Genomic DNA, 20163 nt, shown 5'->3' with positions numbered 1-20163 from the left:
CCTAAAGTATAAGAGATACAGGGAAACTGTCTTAGGAAACATTAGGTACTTTTTTGTGAAAAAAAAATTGGTATAGTCAAAATTTTGGTCAAGTGTGAGTTGTCCCTAAAAATGATTAATTTTGATGAAATTTTTTTTTGACGCACATCTACTCAGTTTCATGAGGGGATCATTTTATTGTATGGGAAGAAAAAAATCGGGACAGCAGAAGTTAGGTAAATTTAATAAAATAATTTTACATTAAAGTAAATGTTCAAAGTGGCCTCCCTCTTGTCGAATGCAGGCACGAGCGCGTTTCAGAACACCTCTGGTAGCTTTAGACAAGGCGTTGTGATGTATGTTGTTCAAATGATAATGCACTGCGTCTTTTAACTCTTGTACCGAGTTGTAAGTATCTGCATAAATTCGACCTTTAAGGTACCCCCAAATGAAAAAATCCAACGGTGTTAAATCGGGTGAACGTGGTGGCCATTTAATAGGGCCATTTGTGCCCATCCAGCGATCAAGAAAATGTTCATTTAAAAACTGTTTCGTAGCGATACTATTGTGGGCAGGGGCGCCCGCCGTCTTGTTGGTAGATGATATTATTCAAATTATTTAATGGAATTGCCATATCTACTAAATCCACAGCCATGTTTAATATTTCCTGATATTTTTGACTATTCAATGTTCCATGGTAAATTTTAATGGCAAAGATTTTATTATCTAATATTGCACACCAACAATTAAAGGAAAAGCGGACCTGGTTATGGGTTGCCGTAGTTCGGAAGGGGTTTGTACGTGCCCAAAAATGATTATTTTTTCTATTGTACATGCCATTGTTTGAAAAATTGCATTCATCTGTCCAAATAATCCGGCTTGGAAAAGACGGGTTTCTAATCGAGCATGCTACAAACCACTGGCAAAATGCTAATCTCCGGTCAGTGTCTCCTGGAAGCAATGCTTGTACAAGATGACCTTCTATGTAACACTTGTACTTGTAAGCCTTCAATACCTTTCGTACTGTAGATTTATGCACACCGATAGTGTTAGCAGCTTCCCTCAATGAGGCTTTTGGGTAGGCTTCAAAATATCCTAAGATTGCGATAGTTGTAAATTCATTTATTACTGTGGCTCGTCTCTTCCGTTTTAATTTAAAACAGCCTCCCTTTCTTAAATTTTTCACCAGTTTGTCAAAAATTTTGCGGTCCGGTTGATCGCGGTCCGGATAACGTTCCCGATACCACTGTAACGCATTCACAGAGCTACGATAATTTACAAAATACGCTTCAATTAAATCTACTTTATGCGAGTTTGGTAATTCCATGACGAAAACTTAACATAATGTTAACTTTAAACAATGAAATATCAAGTAAAATACTGTTTGTTTCAAGAAGTTCCAAATTTAAAATTTGTTTTTTTTTTAAATTAGATTTGTAAGGTAAGGCTCGCGTAAGAATATCTTAAAGTATTTTAATCCTTTTTAAACCAAATAAAGTGTTCCAAATTCAAATGTAAAACTGGAATAGGCAATATTTTTTAAATAAAAACCTTGCAGTGGGCAGTGGTTTTCAATTTACACGGGTTGTAAAAATGAAAACGATTTTCTTAAATTTGACTAACTTCTGCTGTCCCGATTTTTTTCTTCCCATACAATAAAATGATCCCCTCATGAAACTGAGTAGATATGCGTCAAAAAAAAATTTCATCAAAATTAATCATTTTTAGGGACAACTCACACTTGACCAAAATTTTGACTATACCATTTTTTTTTTCACAAAAAAGTACCTAATGTTTCCTAAGACAGTTTCCCTGTATCTCTTATACTTTGGGATTTCCCCATACTGTCCCACTTAAAAAAAACACACTGTATAGATATGAATCTAATAAGATCATTTATATTCTTCTGCTTTCGTAAGTAATAGTTTTTGGTTTTTAAAAAGCGTTTTTCAATTAAAAGACATGTCAAGATCGCTTACCTTCTTGCAAGTTCTTTCTAATGCTAAAAAAACGAACTATAAAGTATAAGGCCTACTGTCCACGGAGCGGCTGACGCTCAGTGGACAGAGTTGTGCGGTTTTGTATGTAGGCTGCAAGCAAGCGTACACCAATCGTACAATGACGAATACGCGTCTATGCAGCTACGCTTCCGTGGGCAGTAGGCCTACGTTAGCAATGAAGCGCTTTTGGGCTTAGCAGGGCAGAAGACGAGTAGGTACCTTGGCTTTCTCGTCATGTTTCATGATAGTGTTATAGGCGGTCCAGCCCGCGGGTCCGGTGCCTATAATGAGGTACTGCACGCACGGGGGCAGGTCCGCGTCGTGGTACGGCCTTCTCACCAGCAAGCGAGGCCGCCCTGTAATAAGCATTATTTCAACCACACCTCATATAGTCAGGTGACAACCAAGGGCCACCCCACATCTAGCGTCCCTCGAGCGTCGGCGTCTGGTCAGCGCTATGAAAAATGACGTCGCTGCGCAGTTGCGTCGAGCACCAGCCATAGAGTTGTAGACGTCGAGGCATGCGTGAGGCATGAAAAATGCGATTTTGCTCACTGAGTCATTTTGTCTCACTCAGTCAGCAAAATCGCATTTTGCTCACTGAGTGAGACAAAATGTCATTCAAGTGACTTTTATAGTCAAATGTCATTTCAACATGCGGGGTCTAATACAAGTTCGATATACTTGGGTTCTATTATCTCTGTCCCTCTAGGTATGTTCTCACTGCTTAGGGTGAAAAATTTTGTGTACTACACGAGATCAAAGTTATTTACATCTCGTGCGCTTTTGAATCCCTTACTACGCTCAAGATTCTAAATTAGATCTGTTATAGAATCTTTCGCTTGCACGGGACTCAAAATAAGCACTCGAAGAAATATCAAACTTTGATCTCTTGTTGTACAAATAACTATTGCTACTGAATGTATGATAACAACAACCCGCTATGCACCGGCAGAAACGGCCGGAGAAATTGGGGCGATAAATTAATTTCAACTTACATACTTCGTCGTAAATCCCCGATTTCATTAGTTTGTCGTTGTATGCCCAATATTTGTACACCTAGGAAAGATTAAACCATGGCATTAGAAAGAACTCCACAGAAGCAATAAGGGTGCAGTTTTTATCAGGCTCTTTAATTGTTAATGATTATTGAATTATCTAATGTAGCATAGTCAATACATATAATTTACTTCAAATTATTACGGCTAAAAGTGCCGGATTTTGAACCACAACCTTACTTCTGCGAAGTTCTTTCTAATGCTAAAAAAACCGGGCAAGTGCGAGTCGGACTCGCGCACGAAGGGTTCCGTACCATAATGCAAAAAAAAAAACAAAAAAAAGCAATAAAGAAACGGTCACCCATCCAAGTACTGACCACTCCCGACGTTGGTTAACTTTGGTCAAAAATCACGTTTGTTGTATAGGAGCCCCATTTAAATCTTTATTTTATTCTGTTTTTAGTATTTGTTGTTATAGCGGCAACAGAAATACATCATCTGTGAAAATTTCAACTGTCTAGCTATCACGGTTCGTGAGATACAGCCTGGTGACAGACGGACGGACGGACGGACAGCGAAGTCTTAGTAATAGGGTCCCGTTTTACCCTTTGGGTACGGAACCCTAAAAACGGACTATAGTTCCCAATATCCCATGCGGGCGAATGCTGATAGCAAGTGCCTATAAAAAACCATCACGCTCGACTGCATATTTCTAATACGTTTTCCTGTCATCTATAGGTAAAGAACTACTTTGTATATTTTTTCGAAATTTTAGACCCAGTTTCGGAGATAAAGGGGGGAAAGGTCATTTTTGGTTATTTTCTTAAATAACTTCTAAACGATTTATTTTAAAATTACAAATAAATATATTTGAGATTCTCAAAATGAGCTCTTTCATTTGATATGTAATACGATATACCTAGTTTAAAAACATTATTTTTTAATTTTCTCATTTACCCTGCAAAAGTGGCTTTCATGTTTTAAATTCATGTCATGTTTCAATTTGATGTCTGTCTTTGGGTCACGAATTTACATGTGTATCAAATTTCAACTTAATTGGTCCATTGGTACTTTTGGAGAAAATGGGCTGTGACAGACGGACAGACAGACAGACAGACGCACGAGTGGAACCCTACGGTACGCAACCCTAAAAAGATTCCCAATATCTATAAGTTGTGATTACCTATGCAATATGTAGATAATCTTCTTTTCACTATCTGGGTATTTGAGAGGTAGAAATGAGGAGTTGTTCATAGTAAGGCGCTTAACACACTGGATACGATTCGCGCGTCGCTCCGATGTTTTAACGAGACCGCACGTATTTTCGCACATCGTAACGACGTGGGAGTCGTATCCAGTATCCAGTGTGCTAAGAGCGTAAAAGATGTACTAACCACTCCCATGGCAGCAAGGAACGCGGTGGTAACCAAGATGTAGAACCACGAAAACGGCTTTTTAGGGACCGGCGGACATGGCGGCGGCGGCGGCGGCGACGGTGTGCAAGTGCCTTTACGCGCGCAGTCTATTGAAGGCTGAAAATATTCAATGCCATACTAGCGTCTAATACGAAATTGAGAAGCAGCCTTTATCTAAAATATTAGCCCCCATTCGCACGACAGCTTTTTCAACGCGCGTTAAAAAAGCGTCAGAATGACACAAATGGCTAACTATGTATCTATTCACACGACAGCGGTGGCGCTTTTTATCAAGGGTTGTTGGATTTTCGACTTTATATAAGCCTTAAATGCTTAAATCGAATTTAGAGTGCGGACAGATACAAGCGCTTTTTTAACGCGCGTTGAAAAAGCTATCGTGCGAATGGGGGCTTATGGTTCATCCAGATCTCGCGAATGCCTGCTTACGCGCCATTTATAAAGGCCTGTACACACCAGATGACTGTGCGTAGACACTAGACATCATGTAAGTGCACGTTGTAATATGCAAATCACTATAAGAGACGGCACACTGCTTTTGTGTACGACTTCAACATTTTAGCGAACGCGCACGTACACGCGTACGAAAAGGACGCGAGCAGAGTGTTAATTCGCAATATGATTCGCAAATCATGTGTGAATGGCGCATTCGCCAGACCTGGGCTATAACACCGCGAAAATCAAAGTTCGCAAATTGCGGACATTTTCTCTGTTAGTCTTATTACGCCTCCATATGGAGTAAAAGGGAAAGATCCTCGGAATTGGTGAATTCCGGTTTTCGCGGTAGCCTCTCTGAATGCAAATAATACACAGGATATACGAGAATATACTTACCAGCCCAAACAATTTAGAAACCTCGCGTGGTGTAACTATAGTCATAGTAGCGGCTGCTCCGATGATTTAGTGATGAAAAAGAAATTCTGTAATCCTTTAACAGGCTACCTAAACTATTGTCAGCACCCTACTAATGGTTTATACTTTTATATTGTTTACAGTATATATGGTGCTACTTTCCAGCACTAGTGCGGCAATAAGCACTTTCCGTGTCTATGTCAAAACTCTTACTATGGGACCAACTTCGAAATCGCGAAAACTATTTGGCCACTTTTGCTGCTACAATACAGTCTTATTGACTGTATTGTATTGTAGCAGCACATATTATTCATTCAAATGTACATGAGTTCGACTATCTTTTTGGCTGCTGAAATTGTATCGAACGCTAAATAAAAATAAAACAATGAAATAACAAATATTTTATTATCAATCCCATGCGACACTCCAAATATTATACACTCAATTTAAACACGTTTTAAATATCCCATCAGGCCTCCCGTGGTTTACGTACATGGTTCTATCTCTTTTTCCGCAGCAGCTATCTCCGTTTGATAATCCTGCTCATCTTTTTCAGCCTGCGCGATTAGAGAAAGGCGGTCCAGCGGATTCCAAGGTTCATGAAAAGCGAATTGATATTTCCTCCGTCCGTGGTAGCCGAGTTTCGGCATGACGACCACGGACTTGCTATTCCTTGCAAACTTCTCATTCACATCCCTCGGGTTCACATTCTGGCACCAGGGCAGCGGTGTATAATTCTGGCAGGTTGGCTCTCCAGTGAAATAGTTGAAGTCCTGTTGAGAAACTTTAGTGTATTTTCTCGGCTACCTCCCGATGTTTCAGTGCGTTTGACAAATCAGCTCCTCTGAGAATTCTACAGAATTGAAATCGATACCTTAGTTTTCTGTCTATCTAGTCTGGCAATAGACGACATCTAGCTCTTTAGTCATTTGATCTTGATTGTCTTTTCCTCTGAAAAACTTCTTCAGCTTGGTGAAAAAGCTGTCATCCTCCTCTTCAGCTTGTTGGTAGTTTGGGTCATGCTGCATTTGTTGGTTCTGGTTTTGTTGCTGGCCCATGTTCTTCAAGCCCAGGGGGTCGCGGGGGTCTATGTGGACCGTGTGCGTGAGCACGACTCCCATCCTCTGATGACAAAGTACAAGCTGGGTTTCATTAGATATTTAAATCCACGAGAGGCTCTGATCGTCTAACGCACTTTGGTAACATCGGGAGGTCGCAAGGCAATGATAAAAGCAAATTGGAATAATTATCTAAAATGTCAAATTACTTTATTCTTAAAATACTACTACAGAATAATAATACACAAAACTAACTACAGAAAAGTAAGACCAGAAATTTTCATTGAACCTGTATTTATAATGGTTGGGTTGTTCTAGCCAATAGATTCTGACTTAAGCATCAAGTAGGTATATACGAGTGCTCTCATCTCAAATAATCTATTACTCGGAAGAACCTAATTAATTATTATCTACTAGAAAACCTTAAGCTCGCTTCAAACTTAGTGCCAACATAAACATAAGTGGATCACCTCAATTACGCGCCCTGTTCCTCGATTTTTGTAAACTATTCTCACGGTATCGTCTTGGGTCGTCCCATTCGTTTTTCGTCAAGTTCTTAAATTAGTCCTATTCTGCTTTCGTCACGCATTCTACATTGAAAGCCACCGACGATTGTGACGAATCTAGAATGAGTGACGAAAGCAGAATAGGACTAATTTAAGAACTTGACGAAAAACGAATGGGACGACCCAAGACGATACCATTCTCACGTTGGTTCATGTCCGTCCGCGGCTTCCACGCGCGATCGGGCACTAAGTCAATATCGAGCTGCTGTGTTTAAATACTTGTGAAATTACCTTGGCATTCCCAGGCGGCATCGGTGGTACAACGACCTCTGGTACTTTAATCCTGTACGGGTCATTGTTGTACGGCATGGGGTCTTGCGGGCACTCGCAGCGCCACTGCGGCGGCGGCGGGTCGTTCTTCGGCCACGGCTCAACGGTTCTACCGGCGGTTTGGGGCACGTTGGTGCAACAACCGGTTTTGTTTGATTTGGCGTACCATCTTCGATGTGTTCCTGTTGAGGTTGAGTGGCATTAGGTAGTGTAGTTGGGCTTTAGAGCTAGTTGTTACTAGAGATGCACCGGATATCCGGTTACTATCCGGTATCCGGCCTATCCGGTTTATTTTACTATCCGGCCGGATACCGGATAGTGATCTGCTATCCGGCCGAATACCGGATAGTAACATTGCTTGATTTCGGAGTAAACAAATTGGATTTAAGAAACAGACACGGTCATAATCGTACTTGTTTATTATTTTAAAACGATTTAATCATTCCACTGACTTGCACGCGCACTCATTTCGAACCTAGAAATGAGTCCGCGTGAACGTTTACTAGGAAACAGGTCAAACCTGCAGAATGTGCACCTGAAAAACCGAAATGTAGGTATAGTTCCGCCGGCAAATATCCGGCGGCCGGATACCGGATATTCGGCTAGTGTCCAGGCCGGATATCCGGTATCCGGCCAAACAACTATCCGTTGCATCTCTAGTTGTTACATGTTACTAGAGTCAGTTGTACCAAACCCAATTGAGGGACTGGGCTATAACCGCGAAAATCGAAGTCCACAAATTGCGGGGATTTTTCTCTGTCACTCTAATTACGCCTTCATTGGAGTAAAAGAGAAAGATCCCCGCAATTTGGGAATTTCGGTTTCCGCGGTAGCCGCTCTGATCAACGGCAAAGAGCAGTGAACTATGAAATTTCCGCTTTAACGGTGACGATCGGTTTGGTGCAACTGACTCATAGGGCCAGTTGCACCAACCACACTTTTAGTCTTTTACAGACTGACCAACGTCACGCAGCAGATATCTATGAAAATTCCCATACAATAAATATTAAGCGAACGCTTTAGCGGTGACGGATGGTTTGGTACAACTGCTGACCCTTAGTATTGAGGCTCCGTCAATCTCAGTCAGTCAGTTTAGTCACTAAACGTTAGTGCCTTTAATACAGTACATATGGTTCTACTTTACTGCCCTAAAGCGGGATTAAGGACAATACGTGCCTATGTCAAAAATGTAAAGGGCCATATGTACTGATGTGCAGGATGAAGGCGCAGGGCCTTGCGTAGGACTGCGGCGAAGGATGTCGTCGAAAATAAAATGCTTCTTTTACTCAACAAAATCGTAGTTTTAATTTGCAATAAATTACACTACATTTCGTCCATGTCAAAGGGTCGATTAAATCGGATTATTATATATCACATGTTTAAAAGTTATAAAATAAAATTGACTTATGAGGAGCCATTACGTTTCGAGCGGAGGGGAAAACGAAAGAGAACCCGGATAGGTGTATAGTGGCAACATTGATCATAGAGAGAGGTGTTGCCTGTGTAATAATAGAATGAGATGTAAAGGGTATACTACACGATTCTAACACTCCTCCTTGCACTTTACATGCCTAGAAAAGCTCTAAGTATGGCTCTACATAAAGCATACTTAGAATAAATTACATGCTGCAGGCTTAAGTCTAGTAAAAACACATAGACGTAAAATATAGACATGCAGCTATAACTAGGTAAGACAGGAATGAATATCACATTTAAAAATCATAAGTAGAGAAGTGGCTCTTAATTAACATTTTAAAGGCTTAACATTAAGTCCCTGCACAAATTTACAATGTTTTTCAGCACATAAAGGTTTTGTTAATACATCTGCTACCATTTTGTCAGTCTGCAAGTACCTTACATTTAAGTTCCCTTTTTGAATCAGATCTTTAATGAAGTGATACCTTAGGTCTATATGCTTTGTTCTTTTGTGGGAGTGCTCTTTAACTAACAGTAATTTTTGAGCACTTTGGCTATCATTATAAATGACAGTGTCAAAAGTTTTATCGATAATTTCTGACAAGAAATTTCGTACAAAACATATGTCTTTACAACAATCTCCAATAGCTACGTATTCTGACTCGCAACTTGAAAGAGAAGTACATTGTTGCTGATTTAAACTTTCACGATTATTAAACATTATCAAACTGCACAACGGGACTTAATCGCGTATTTAAGTTTTAAGATTTACCTCCGACGTTTCGTAACGTCGGAGGTAAATCTTAAAACTTAAATACGCGATTAAGTCCCGTTGTGCAGTTTGATAATGTTACATTGTTGCTTTCTTGCCTCCCAGTTAATTACATTAGATCCTAACTTAATCACAAAGCCAGTATAGGACTTGCGGTCTGAAAGGTCATTGGCCCAGTCTGCGTCAGCGTATGCAGTAAGGTTAAAAGTATTGCTCTTTGTAAAACAAAGGCCATAATTAATAGTACCTTTTAGGTAACGTAGCACACGCTTCGCCATGCGCCAATGATTTTCATCAAAACATGTGTTAAACATACTAAGTTGGCTACATGCATAAGAAATGTCCGGTCTAGTACAGACTGATAAATACATTAGACTTCCTAATAACTGTCTGTACTGATAGACTTCATCATCTAAACATGTCTTATTTGATTTCTGTAATTTACAATTAACCGGTAAAGGTGTAGAAACAGATTTACAATCTGACATATTATACTTGAATAATAAACGCTTTATGTACTCAGTTTGATCTAGGGTTGTGATACCATTTTCTCTATAAACATTCATTCCTAGACAATTATTCAATTTGCCCAAATGACGGACTTCAAAATTATTTTGTAAAAGTTGTAAAATATTATTAATACAATTATTGTGAAATACATAAAAATCATCAACATACAATGCAATAATAATATATTCAGTCTTTGTCTTCTTTGTATAAATACATGGCTCACATTTGCTCTGAGTAAAATTATTTAGTGCTAAGAAATCATGTATTTTGATATTCCACATTCGGCTTGCTTGCTTAAGGCCGTATAAGCTCTTCTTAAGCAAACAAACCTTATCACAGTTTTTTAAAGCCTAAAGGCTGCTCCATATAAATCTTTTCGTTTAATTCCCCATTTAAAAATGCAGTTGTAACATCGATATGGTCTATTTGTAAGTTTAATTCAGTAGCAATAGAAAACAATATTCTCAGTGTGCTATGCCTCACTACAGGTGCAAAGGTGTCCGTATAGTCAATGCCCTCTACTTGGCTAAACCCACGGGCAACCAACCTAGCTTTAAATTTGGCAGGCTTACCTGAGGTGTCGAGTTTCTTTTTGTAAACCCACTTACACTTGACGATGTTTTCATCTGCAGGTCTGTCTACTAAGATCCATACCTTGTTTTTAATTAAAGAGTCATACTCACACTGCATTGCCTGCTGCCAGTCTTCCTTTTCAGAAGATTGCATGGCTTCGCGGTATGATGCAGGCTCATCTGGCGAATATCCTTCCGCTATCATAGATAAATCATAGTCTCTGAGATGCTGTGGCATATTACCTCGTGTTTTACGTACGGGACGTGAACGAGACGTGTCGGAAACAGCCGGCAGCGTCGGCTCACTTGGTGCAGACTCCGGCAGAGAAGACACGGGACCCCTTGGAGCACCCACTTCATCACCGTCGTCATGATCATCAAATGATGACTCCGGCAGAGAAGACAAAGCGCCCCTTGGGACGCAATCTTCATCACCGGTACTGTCACTTGCACCTTCATCGCCCGTACAGTAGTGCTCAGAGAGCGGTGACCACGCCGGTTGCGTCAGGGTCTCTGCATCTGAAACTGTATTTGAAGAGGATGAGCACTCAGCTGATTTATCTTTTTCATTATTTTGAATGACATCATTAACATTAAAATGAGAGTCATCATTAAAATTATTCAATGCATTAAAAGAATTATTTTCATTATTAGTCATTGAATTATTAAAATTGTCTTTATCGATATAGTAATTATAAAAATTGGCTCCACAAGTCTTTTTACTACTGTCATGTTTACCTATAAATTTATCCTCATTAAAAATAACAGATCTGGACTGTATAACTCTATGAGGTTTAGTGGGATCAATCAAACGGTATCCTTTAAAAGTTTCACCATAACCAACAAAAATTAACGCTTTTGCTCTTGCATCAAGTTTTCGACGCTTTTGACTAGGCACATGTGCATAAGCAGTACACCCGAAGACACGTAAATGACTGATGTCTATAGGAGACCCAGTCCATAAGCTCTCGGGAATTCCACCTGAAAGCGCTCTGGTAGGAGACCTATTTTTCAGGTAAATGGCTGTCATAACTGCCTCTCCCCAGTAGCGGTTACACAGGCCGGATTCCTGCAGCATAGCCCTAGTTTTATCAAAAATCGTTTTAAAAGCCCTTTCCACTGTTCCATTTTGAGCAGGATTGAAAGGGACAGTGGTTTGATGTATAATACCATGTTCTTTAAGATAATTGGCCAGTTTATTGTTTGTAAACTCAAGGCCATTGTCACTGCGCAAACATTTTATTAAAAATCCGGATTGTTTCTCAATCATAGTTTTAAAATTAATAAAATGTGAACTCACCTCTGATTTATGCTTCATAAGGTAACCCCACGTTTTCCGGGTATGGTCATCTGTGAAGGTCAAAAGGTAACGAGCTCCACCCCAAGTTTCGACTTGCATCGGTCCGGCCACATCTGAATGGACGAGTGAGTTCAAGTGGTTGGGTAGTGCGCTTCGTGCTGACAGCAGGATACGGTGCTCGCACCATCTTGCCTGTCAAGCACGGCTCGCAACTACCACTGATGGTGTCTTCTTTCTGAAAAAGTAAGTTCATGCATTTCTCCCCATCACCAAGAATCCTCATACCTGGTTCAGACAAATGACCTAGACGTCTATGGATTAGATCCATTGGCACTGTCGAAACAGCGTGAGCATTCACTGTCTCTTGCCTGGTTTGCAAGAGCTTGGAAGACTCCTCCTCAAGGATGTGTCGCACTTGAGCCTTATATTTATACAAACCATTTTCCTTAGAAGCAACTAACAGTTGATCGCCAGTGACTTTAACATTATCAAAGACTTTACAATGATCCCTACTAAAAACGACAGTATAACCCTTGTCAGTGATTTGACTAACGGACAGTAAATTGCTGGAGAGGTCAGGCACATGGAGAACATTTACAAGGCTAATATTGGAGCACAAAGGGACCCTACCACTACAATTGCTATGTAATTTATTACCATTAGCTATATAAATTGTAGAATTTTTACCTCTAGGTTCTTCTAGTAGCTCCTTATTAGCAACCATATGTTGGGACGCTCCAGAATCCACGACAAAATCATGGCAGCTGCTGCCGCTGCATACCATGGCTGATGCAAGCATAGTGTGGTTCTCCTCATTGTTCTTCAGTTCCTTCTTGCGCTTAAAGCAACGCTTGATAGTGTGTCCGCTCTTCTTGCAGAACTGGCAAAACATAGGCGATGACTTCTTCTTCTTGCTTCCTAGGTAGGCCTTCACACCCTCCTGGTCACTCGCACTTCTCCGGTGTTCTTCTTGTAGCAATCTGGCACGCACAAGCTCCACCGTGAGTTTGCTTGTAAGACAGGCGGTTTCCAGACCCGACACCAGGTTGTCAAATTCCTGCGGTAAACCACTCAACAGGATCTCCGCTACCTCATCATCGTCTATCTTCTTGCCTATATCATCGAGCTGTTGAACGAGCCGCATCACCGCCTCGACATATTCCGACATGCTGCTGTACTGGTTGTATTCTACTTTATGCAGTTGACGTAGCAAGAGCACTTTTCGGTATAGGCCCTTGGACTCGAAGGCATCGGCGAGTTTCTTCCAGGCATCCTTTGCCGACGTGGCATCTCGCACGTACTGGTACAGTGCAGGCTTGATCGTTAAACATATCTTAGCTAAAGCGCGGCTTTCGTGGGTCGCATTGGTGTCCGTACCTTCCACACAGCCCCATAGACCATCCAGCGTTAGTAGCATCTTCATAGCAAATTTCCAATTTGAATAGTTTGCCAAGCCATCCAGTTTCTCAACTGGAATGTGCCCGTTATTTTCACTGTTTGACGACATTTTGGACTAATTTGTAGTGACTAGTTGAGCAATCGAAGAAAAGTGAGGTTATATGCAAACGAGGGAAGTGCAATTCTAACCTCAAAAAAATGACACTATTTCCGACGTACCTTTCTGCGGTTTTGTTTTCAGTATCCTCGCAGCACTCTCTTCTGGGTACATAAACTGATGTGCAGGATGAAGGCGCAGGGCCTTGCGTAGGACTGCGGCGAAGGATGTCGTCGAATAAAATGCTTCTTTTACTCAACAAAATCGTAGTTTTAATTTGCAATAAATTACACTACATTTCGTCCATGTCAAAGGGTCGATTAAATCGGATTATTATATATCACATGTTTAAAAGTTATAAAATAAAATTGACTTATGAGGAGCCATTACGTTTCGAGCGGAGGGGAAAACGAAAGAGAACCCGGATAGGTGTATAGTGGCAACATTGATCATAGAGAGAGGTGTTGCCTGTGTAATAATAGAATGAGATGTAAAGGGTATACTACACGATTCTAACATGTACTGTAAAACGTTGTACAATACACGTGCGAAAAGGTAATTCGCACTTGTATCGTAATGTACTATTGACAGCGTACGCCATAAATAACATCATCATGTCATTGGACACTACAATTGACGATGACGACGCCTTTTAAGGCCTGTGCCACTGTGCATACCGGCTGCGTGTGCGTGACGTGCACGTGCGGCGTTGTAGTATACAAATCCTTATGAGAGATGGCAGACCGCTTGCGTGACGTGTGCGTGTGCGGCTCCAACATGTTAGCACACGCACACGTGCACGTCACGCACACGCAAGCCGGTGTGGCTCGGCCTTTAGGGGCCGTCCTTGGCGTTCAATTAATTAAGATAGAATCAAACCAATATGTTAGGCACATATCATCCATAGGTATATCATCCATAAGATTGCAGGATCCATGTGTAGGTAATTGGACTTAAATCCATCGGATTAGCGTAAAACATTGTATTTAAAAAAAATATACAATACAGACGCTACATTTTACCTTCTGAAATTAATCAAGAATTACTTACCCCCGCAACTGTAGACGTTAAAATCGAAGGCGGTTGAACCAATGTGTTTACTGCAGCATTTCAGTGAGTTGATTAACATTTTTTACGTTGTGATTTTGGTAGACTCGGAATTTTTCAGTTTTATTATTTGAGTTATTTTGGGTCTAAAAACTGCCTGTCATTTTGAAAGGATACCGATATTTTGTCGAATGTTTGAATTTAGAAACTGGAATTTGGTTTTTGATGGCCATTTGTTTTTAATGTAAATATATTTTCATCCATGAAGGTTTAAGTTACTTTTAAACGGTTGCACATGGCGCATGTGAATTTTTATTTAATAACATTTTTACAACAAAATAAAAACACTACGAAAACTTATAAATAAAAAATTTGCCCGAAGTCGTAGTCCGTAGGTAGGGTGCCCAGAAAGCTGGCCGCATTGCCCCGCTGGATGGCAATGCTTATCCTTTGGGCGAAATATCGGCCAGCTCTCTGGTCACCGGAGGCCTCTAAGATGGCTCCACTACACGATGGGCCAGCGAAGCCACTCCAAGGGACGCATTTATGCGTTAGAGGGAGCAAGTGATATTGCTATCTCATTCTGCCGCGTGGCTGCGTCCCTCGGAGTGGCCGGCGCTGGCCCATCGTGTAGAGGACCCATGAGGCGCTTTGACAGTTCCTCATAGAGGCGACGCGCGTTAGGTCCCCATTGCCCCAAGGTTTCCACTCCAAACGCCACATATATGTAGCTACTACCTAGTGTGACATATTTGCGGCGTTTGAGGCAATGGCGCATGTTGAGATACTTTCGTACATTCAAGAATAATCAAAAATAATGGTTGGACCTGGATTGACTGAGCATCTAGATCTAACGACATGGGCAGAGAAGATATGGGTACGTCGTACCAGTGCATATAGCCCGCGCGATCTGCGTGACTGGAGCAAGGCACAGGGCTATAACCGCGAAAATCGATGTTCGCAAATTCCGGGGATATTTCTCTGTCACTCTAATTACGCCTTCGTTGGAGTAAAAGAGAAAGATCCCCGCAATTTGCGAATTTAGTTTTTCGCGGTAGCCGCTCAGCACCACACCATGCGCAAGTAACCTGAAGGCCTAACGCGAACCACGTTCGACGTGTTGCCTCTCTGTCGCAATTGTGAAGTCGTACGTAAGTGTGACAGGGAGGCAACACGTCGAACGTATTTCGCGGTAGACCCTCTGCGGCAGTTACTCGCACGATGATTGCAATAGCGTTTATATTTTGATTCCTAGGCCACTATTATATAGAACCTTGTCGCTTTAACAACTCAACAAATTTATTCATTGTGACATGGTTCTATAGTGGCCTATGAACAACCTGTGAATCAAATTGGTTTACTATACTATATGGTAGTGTACTACGTACTACATGTCTCATCCTAAAAGGAAAACTTTTTTATCAAAAAGTAAAACAATCAAAACGGTTGTTGCATCATTTTATTCACATATTTGTACAAAATAGAAATTCATACCTATTCATACTACATATTTGCACACGTTTGCTTTCACAGATGTATATACATATTGTACATATGTATATAGTATACATACACATTGTAACAATCCTATGAATGAAGCATGCTTACAAGTTGCAATATGGCAACAGGGGACGGGTCTTTAAACTAAAATACTACTTTATGTAACAGTTATATAAAAGGAAAAGTGAAAGTCTTTATTCTTTAATTTAGTCCTAATAAAATGAAAGGAAAATAAGTGAAAGGATTTCTTAATTCGAGGATAGGTACTTTATGTCACAATAGTCAAATAGTGGTAAAAGATATAGATATACATACATATACAAAGGTATATTATATGCAAAAATCTAAGATTGAAGGTGAACCAAGGATTGATCAAATTGTAAGGTAGGTATTTCATAGCGTCAAAGCGGAAGATATATAGTGTCTGAGACTAGCTAGAGGAATGTACAAAATGCATAGACTAAAAAAGATTTTAGAGTATAAAATAAATAGAGCATTAAACTAATTTTTTATCTGGCTTCTGATAGATAAAAAATTAACGCTTGCAGACGTTTCTACGTCTGCGAGCGTTATAAGTCCGTAGGTTTCAAACAGAGCCCGAGCTAATCCTATTGTCTATTGTTAAGTAGTTAAAACCGCTCGTGCCACGTGCCACCACCACCTGCATAAAAACCTGCGTACTTCGGTTACTGAGTGCCGGCGAGTCGAATGCTACAGAACCAGTCTAAAATGTGTCATCGAGATGCGTAACAAAGGCGCGTTATCGGAGAGCGCAACTACACTGGTTTTTTGAGCGTTGGACTACCCTGCGCTCAGGTGCCAAATAGAATAAGTAAGTATGACCTTTTTTTGCAGGTAAGTAGCACGTGCGGTTTACTGCTAGTTTACTTAACAATAGACAATAGGATTAGCCGCCGGGCTCAGTTACGAATCTACGAACTATACTACAAATTTTAAATTAAAGGCAATATGGAAAAATATTCACCTCCGGCAGGCATTCTAATAATTTAAAATAAATACACTGAGGTATTATGTATACCTCAATGAATAAATAGAGCATTGCGGGCTTGTACAGTCGACGTCGACGTCAAAGATATGTTTACACTTTTGCACCTTACTCCTTTGTGATAAGGCGAAAAATGTTAACATGTCTTTGATGTCGTCTTTGCCTATACCAAAATGACCACAACGATGTAAATAGGTACAATTGTAGTCATTAATTCATCAATCATCATCATTATATTATGAAATATCTATTTTATTAAATTACATAACGAAACCGCTATGTAATTATACTTAATGATTATTACAGATGTCAGAACATAATAATCAAGGAGTCAAATAGATAGTATAGCAGCCAAAAAGGCTAAATCTATTGCAACATACATATTACAAACATTTTTAATAGTGAACACGATTTTTATTTAAGCCACTAAAATAATACTTGACAATCCAAATGGTGGGCAAACCACATTAACTACAACACCTAGATATATTAACTTATAAACAAAATAAAAATCTTTAAAAAATACAACAGTAACATAAGAAAACTAGTCATACAGATGTACCTAGTCTGTGCGGAAAGAGAAAAACCGGGCAAGTGCGAGTCGGACTTGCGCACGAAGGGTTCCGTACCATAAAACAAAAAAAAAACCGAAAAAAATGCAAAAAGAAAACGGTCACCCATCCAAGTACTGACCACGTCCGACGTTGCTTAACTTTGGTCAAAAATCACGTTTGCTGTATGGGAGCCCCACTTAAATCTTTATTTTATTGTTTTTAGTATTTGTTGTTATAGCGGCAACAGAAATACATCATCTGTGAAAATTTCAACTGTCTAGCTATCACGGTTCGTGAGATACCGCCTGGTGACAGACAGACGGACGGACGGACGGACAGCGAAGTCTTAGTAATAGGGTCCCGTTTTACCCTTTGGGTACGGAACCCTAAAAAGTCGTGGAATGTATGGAGCCTGGGTACAAATACATTCCACATCTCTTCTCTTTCCGAACAGACAACAGACAGTGCATAATTGTTTTCCATCCTGTTTTCTCGGAAACGTTCGTATTTGCCATGCTACTTCAAATCAGTCAAGCTCAGTACTTTTTGTACCGAGACTGACTGAAATACAAACGTTTCTTGCGACACGTTTGTACTCCGTGAAAATACGATGGAAAATAATTATGGACAACATCTGGGGGCTAGCGCGAACCACGTTCGACGTGTTGCCTTTCTGTCGCACTTGTAAATTCGTACGTAAGTGTGACAGGGAGGCACGTCGAAAGTGGTTCACGGTAGGCCCTCTGTTCTTAGTAAATGCTGTCGCATAGTCGAGGAATAAAAACATTTCCCAATTTAACGTGGAATTTAACTGGAACCATTTTATCCCACAAACGTATAGTTACCTGGCCAGTTACATTGCGCGACCGGCGGCGGCGGCAACCATAGGTTGGAGCGACACTTAGCGATCGCAACTTTGTTCGAATATATAGGTAAACAGATTTATTATTTCGGCTATAACTGTTGGCAGATAGTGTTCCCAAGAAATTGTAGGTACCTATCAGTGACGGCGCGTCAAAAAGATCCATAGGCAAGCCGGGGCTAATTAGGCTTACATATTTCCTTTACAACTTTGCTCAAACGTCCAAAAACAGGCAAGCCGGTGGGAATCGGCTTTTATGGACGCGCCGCCACTGGTACCTATATGTGAAGTGAGTTAAAATTTCATTGGGCGAGCCAACTATGCGATAAAGGGTGGTATATTCCACCTATCGAATTTCATGGTCCAATGTGTATTAGCGTTTCACATTTTACTTAACGAGAGAGTGAGACACAACATGGGCGTACGCAGCATTTTTTAAGGGTTGGGGCAGAAGGGTAGGGGAGGCTGGGTACGTTGTACCAAGGAACGGTAGACACCATGAATCTAGGATATACCTGGATCTGGCATGAGTGGTGGGGGTAACTGACAGAACGGGATAGTCTTATGTATCTTTCAGTAGGAGTAGCAGAGAAAGCGGTATTATTGCTTGTCCTTGTCACAGTCTCACTTTTTGTTTGTTCCCCACCTTTTTATTAGTATGGAGAATGGTGGGCAACAAATGAATTCGACCAATCACAGTGTCGCATTTGCGTATGTTTTGTCCCTCACGGATGCACGCGTATACCACTTCTATGCGATCCTACCTTCTATGGTAGACACAGAAATTCTTAGCTGATGGTCAGAGACCAGGGCGGGGCAACTACCCCACCTTGCCCCACTGTGAGTACGCCTATGAGACACAATGCACATGCACATTCAACTAAGAAAATGGACAGGTCAGGAATACCACCCTAAGACATCTAACAAAAAAAAAACACTTTCTTATGCCATATTTACATTCGACAACCATCGTTTTCGTTTGAAAATTTAGAAATTACAACAATTTCAACACTATTAAACATTATGAAAAGTTTGTACATGTTTTTAATCATTGACGCATTTATTATACAAGCCTTTTGTTAAAAACTAAAAATCATATTTATTATTTAGGTATGTATTTTCAGTTCACAAAGTTATTTAGGCTTTTTAAATACCAATTATTAAACTGTTTACGCTTAAGTTCCATTTTGCAACTATTATGGAACCGCATAACGAAACGCAGACATTTAAAATAGAGTTAGACCAAGAAAAGTCTGCAGCGATTTTGATAGCCCATGCAGTGCAAGTGTCATGTTAAACATCAAACTTCTATGAAATTATGACGTATAAATAACATTTGCAATGCTGGGGCCATCAAAATCACTGCAGACTTTTCTCGGTCTAACGCAAGTAAACAGGATGGTTTTTATTTAATACTCTAATTGCTCATAGTGACTCCCTGAGGAGTTCTTAACACATACCTAACTAATGTTAATAAATTGTCTAGTAGTTATGTAGGTTCTTTCAGTTCTTGTCATCTATATTTGAATACAGCTTATAAAATCATGACACAAAAGCATCTATTTCGCCACTACAGAAAAACTATGTAACGAAACGTTTTATACGATTTCAACGTTTTTTTTTTTAATTTTGTTATTGCTCGAGACTTAGATCCCCGTAGGGAATTTTGAGAGACATCATAAAGGTCAACATAAATTTGTCTAGTCCAATTTTAATATTTATTTACCCTTTCTACCAACTTTCATGCAACGGGTATGCGCCAGTATAATCATTTAGAACAAAACTGAAGACTCATTTAGACTTATATACTGTCATTATATGGAACTTGCTAACTATGTAAACAAAAAGTCACTAATAAATTCATTCGGTGACAATTTCAATATGGCGGTTTGTTTACATAGTTATGACACTTTTAGGTACATCTCATTTTTTTTTAAGTAATCAGATCGAGTCTAACATTTGCCTTTTATTTC

General features: G+C 40.1%; 2 protein-coding genes and 1 long non-coding RNA gene across 3 annotated transcripts in view; all 3 read right to left on the bottom strand.

Moving 5' to 3' along the window:
* LOC134670699 (apoptosis-inducing factor 1, mitochondrial-like) overlaps positions 1 to 14501 on the bottom strand; it is a 28597-nt gene extending 14096 nt beyond the window's left edge. The window contains exons 1-5 of the mRNA XM_063528510.1: positions 14272 to 14501; positions 7118 to 7338; positions 4372 to 4509; positions 2978 to 3038; positions 2199 to 2335 (exon numbers count right to left, since the gene is read on the bottom strand). Coding sequence (XP_063384580.1) covers positions 2199 to 2335; positions 2978 to 3038; positions 4372 to 4509; positions 7118 to 7338; positions 14272 to 14350 — 636 coding nt within the window. The 5' untranslated portion in view covers positions 14351 to 14501. The remainder of the gene's footprint in view (positions 1 to 2198; positions 2336 to 2977; positions 3039 to 4371; positions 4510 to 7117; positions 7339 to 14271) is intronic.
* On the bottom strand, positions 11854 to 13453 carry LOC134670698 (uncharacterized). The gene is made up of 2 exons (XM_063528509.1): positions 12414 to 13453; positions 11854 to 11961 (listed from the first exon to the last, which is right to left on the bottom strand). The coding sequence occupies exons 1-2, from the start codon at positions 13231 to 13233 to the stop codon at positions 11939 to 11941; spliced, it is 843 nt and encodes a 280-aa protein (XP_063384579.1). The 5' UTR covers positions 13234 to 13453; the 3' UTR covers positions 11854 to 11938.
* A 1209-nt stretch (positions 14502 to 15710) lies between the features above and the next one.
* Positions 15711 to 18923, bottom strand: LOC134670697 (uncharacterized). Its single transcript, XR_010099111.1, has 2 exons — positions 18469 to 18923; positions 15711 to 18325 (listed from the first exon to the last, which is right to left on the bottom strand). It is a non-coding gene; the product is annotated as an uncharacterized LOC134670697 (long non-coding RNA).
* Between the last annotated feature and the right edge of the window lie 1240 nt (positions 18924 to 20163).

The sequence above is a fragment of the Cydia fagiglandana genome, chromosome 14, assembly GCF_963556715.1.
Source record: "Cydia fagiglandana chromosome 14, ilCydFagi1.1, whole genome shotgun sequence".
In the NCBI taxonomy this organism is placed as follows: Eukaryota; Metazoa; Arthropoda; class Insecta; order Lepidoptera; family Tortricidae; genus Cydia; species Cydia fagiglandana.
The sequence above is the reverse complement of the archived record's forward strand: the minus strand, read 5'-3'. Positions and strand labels throughout refer to the sequence as shown.

Coding starts and splice junctions, on each gene's coding strand:
- LOC134670698 (XM_063528509.1), bottom strand. CDS start 13,233: ATGTCGTCAAACAGTGAAAATAACGGGCACATTCCAGTTGAGAAACTG. Junction 11,962..12,413: donor GCTACTAGAAGAACCTAGAG/GTAAAAATTCTA, acceptor TTACTTTTTCAG/AAAGAAGACACCATCAGTGG.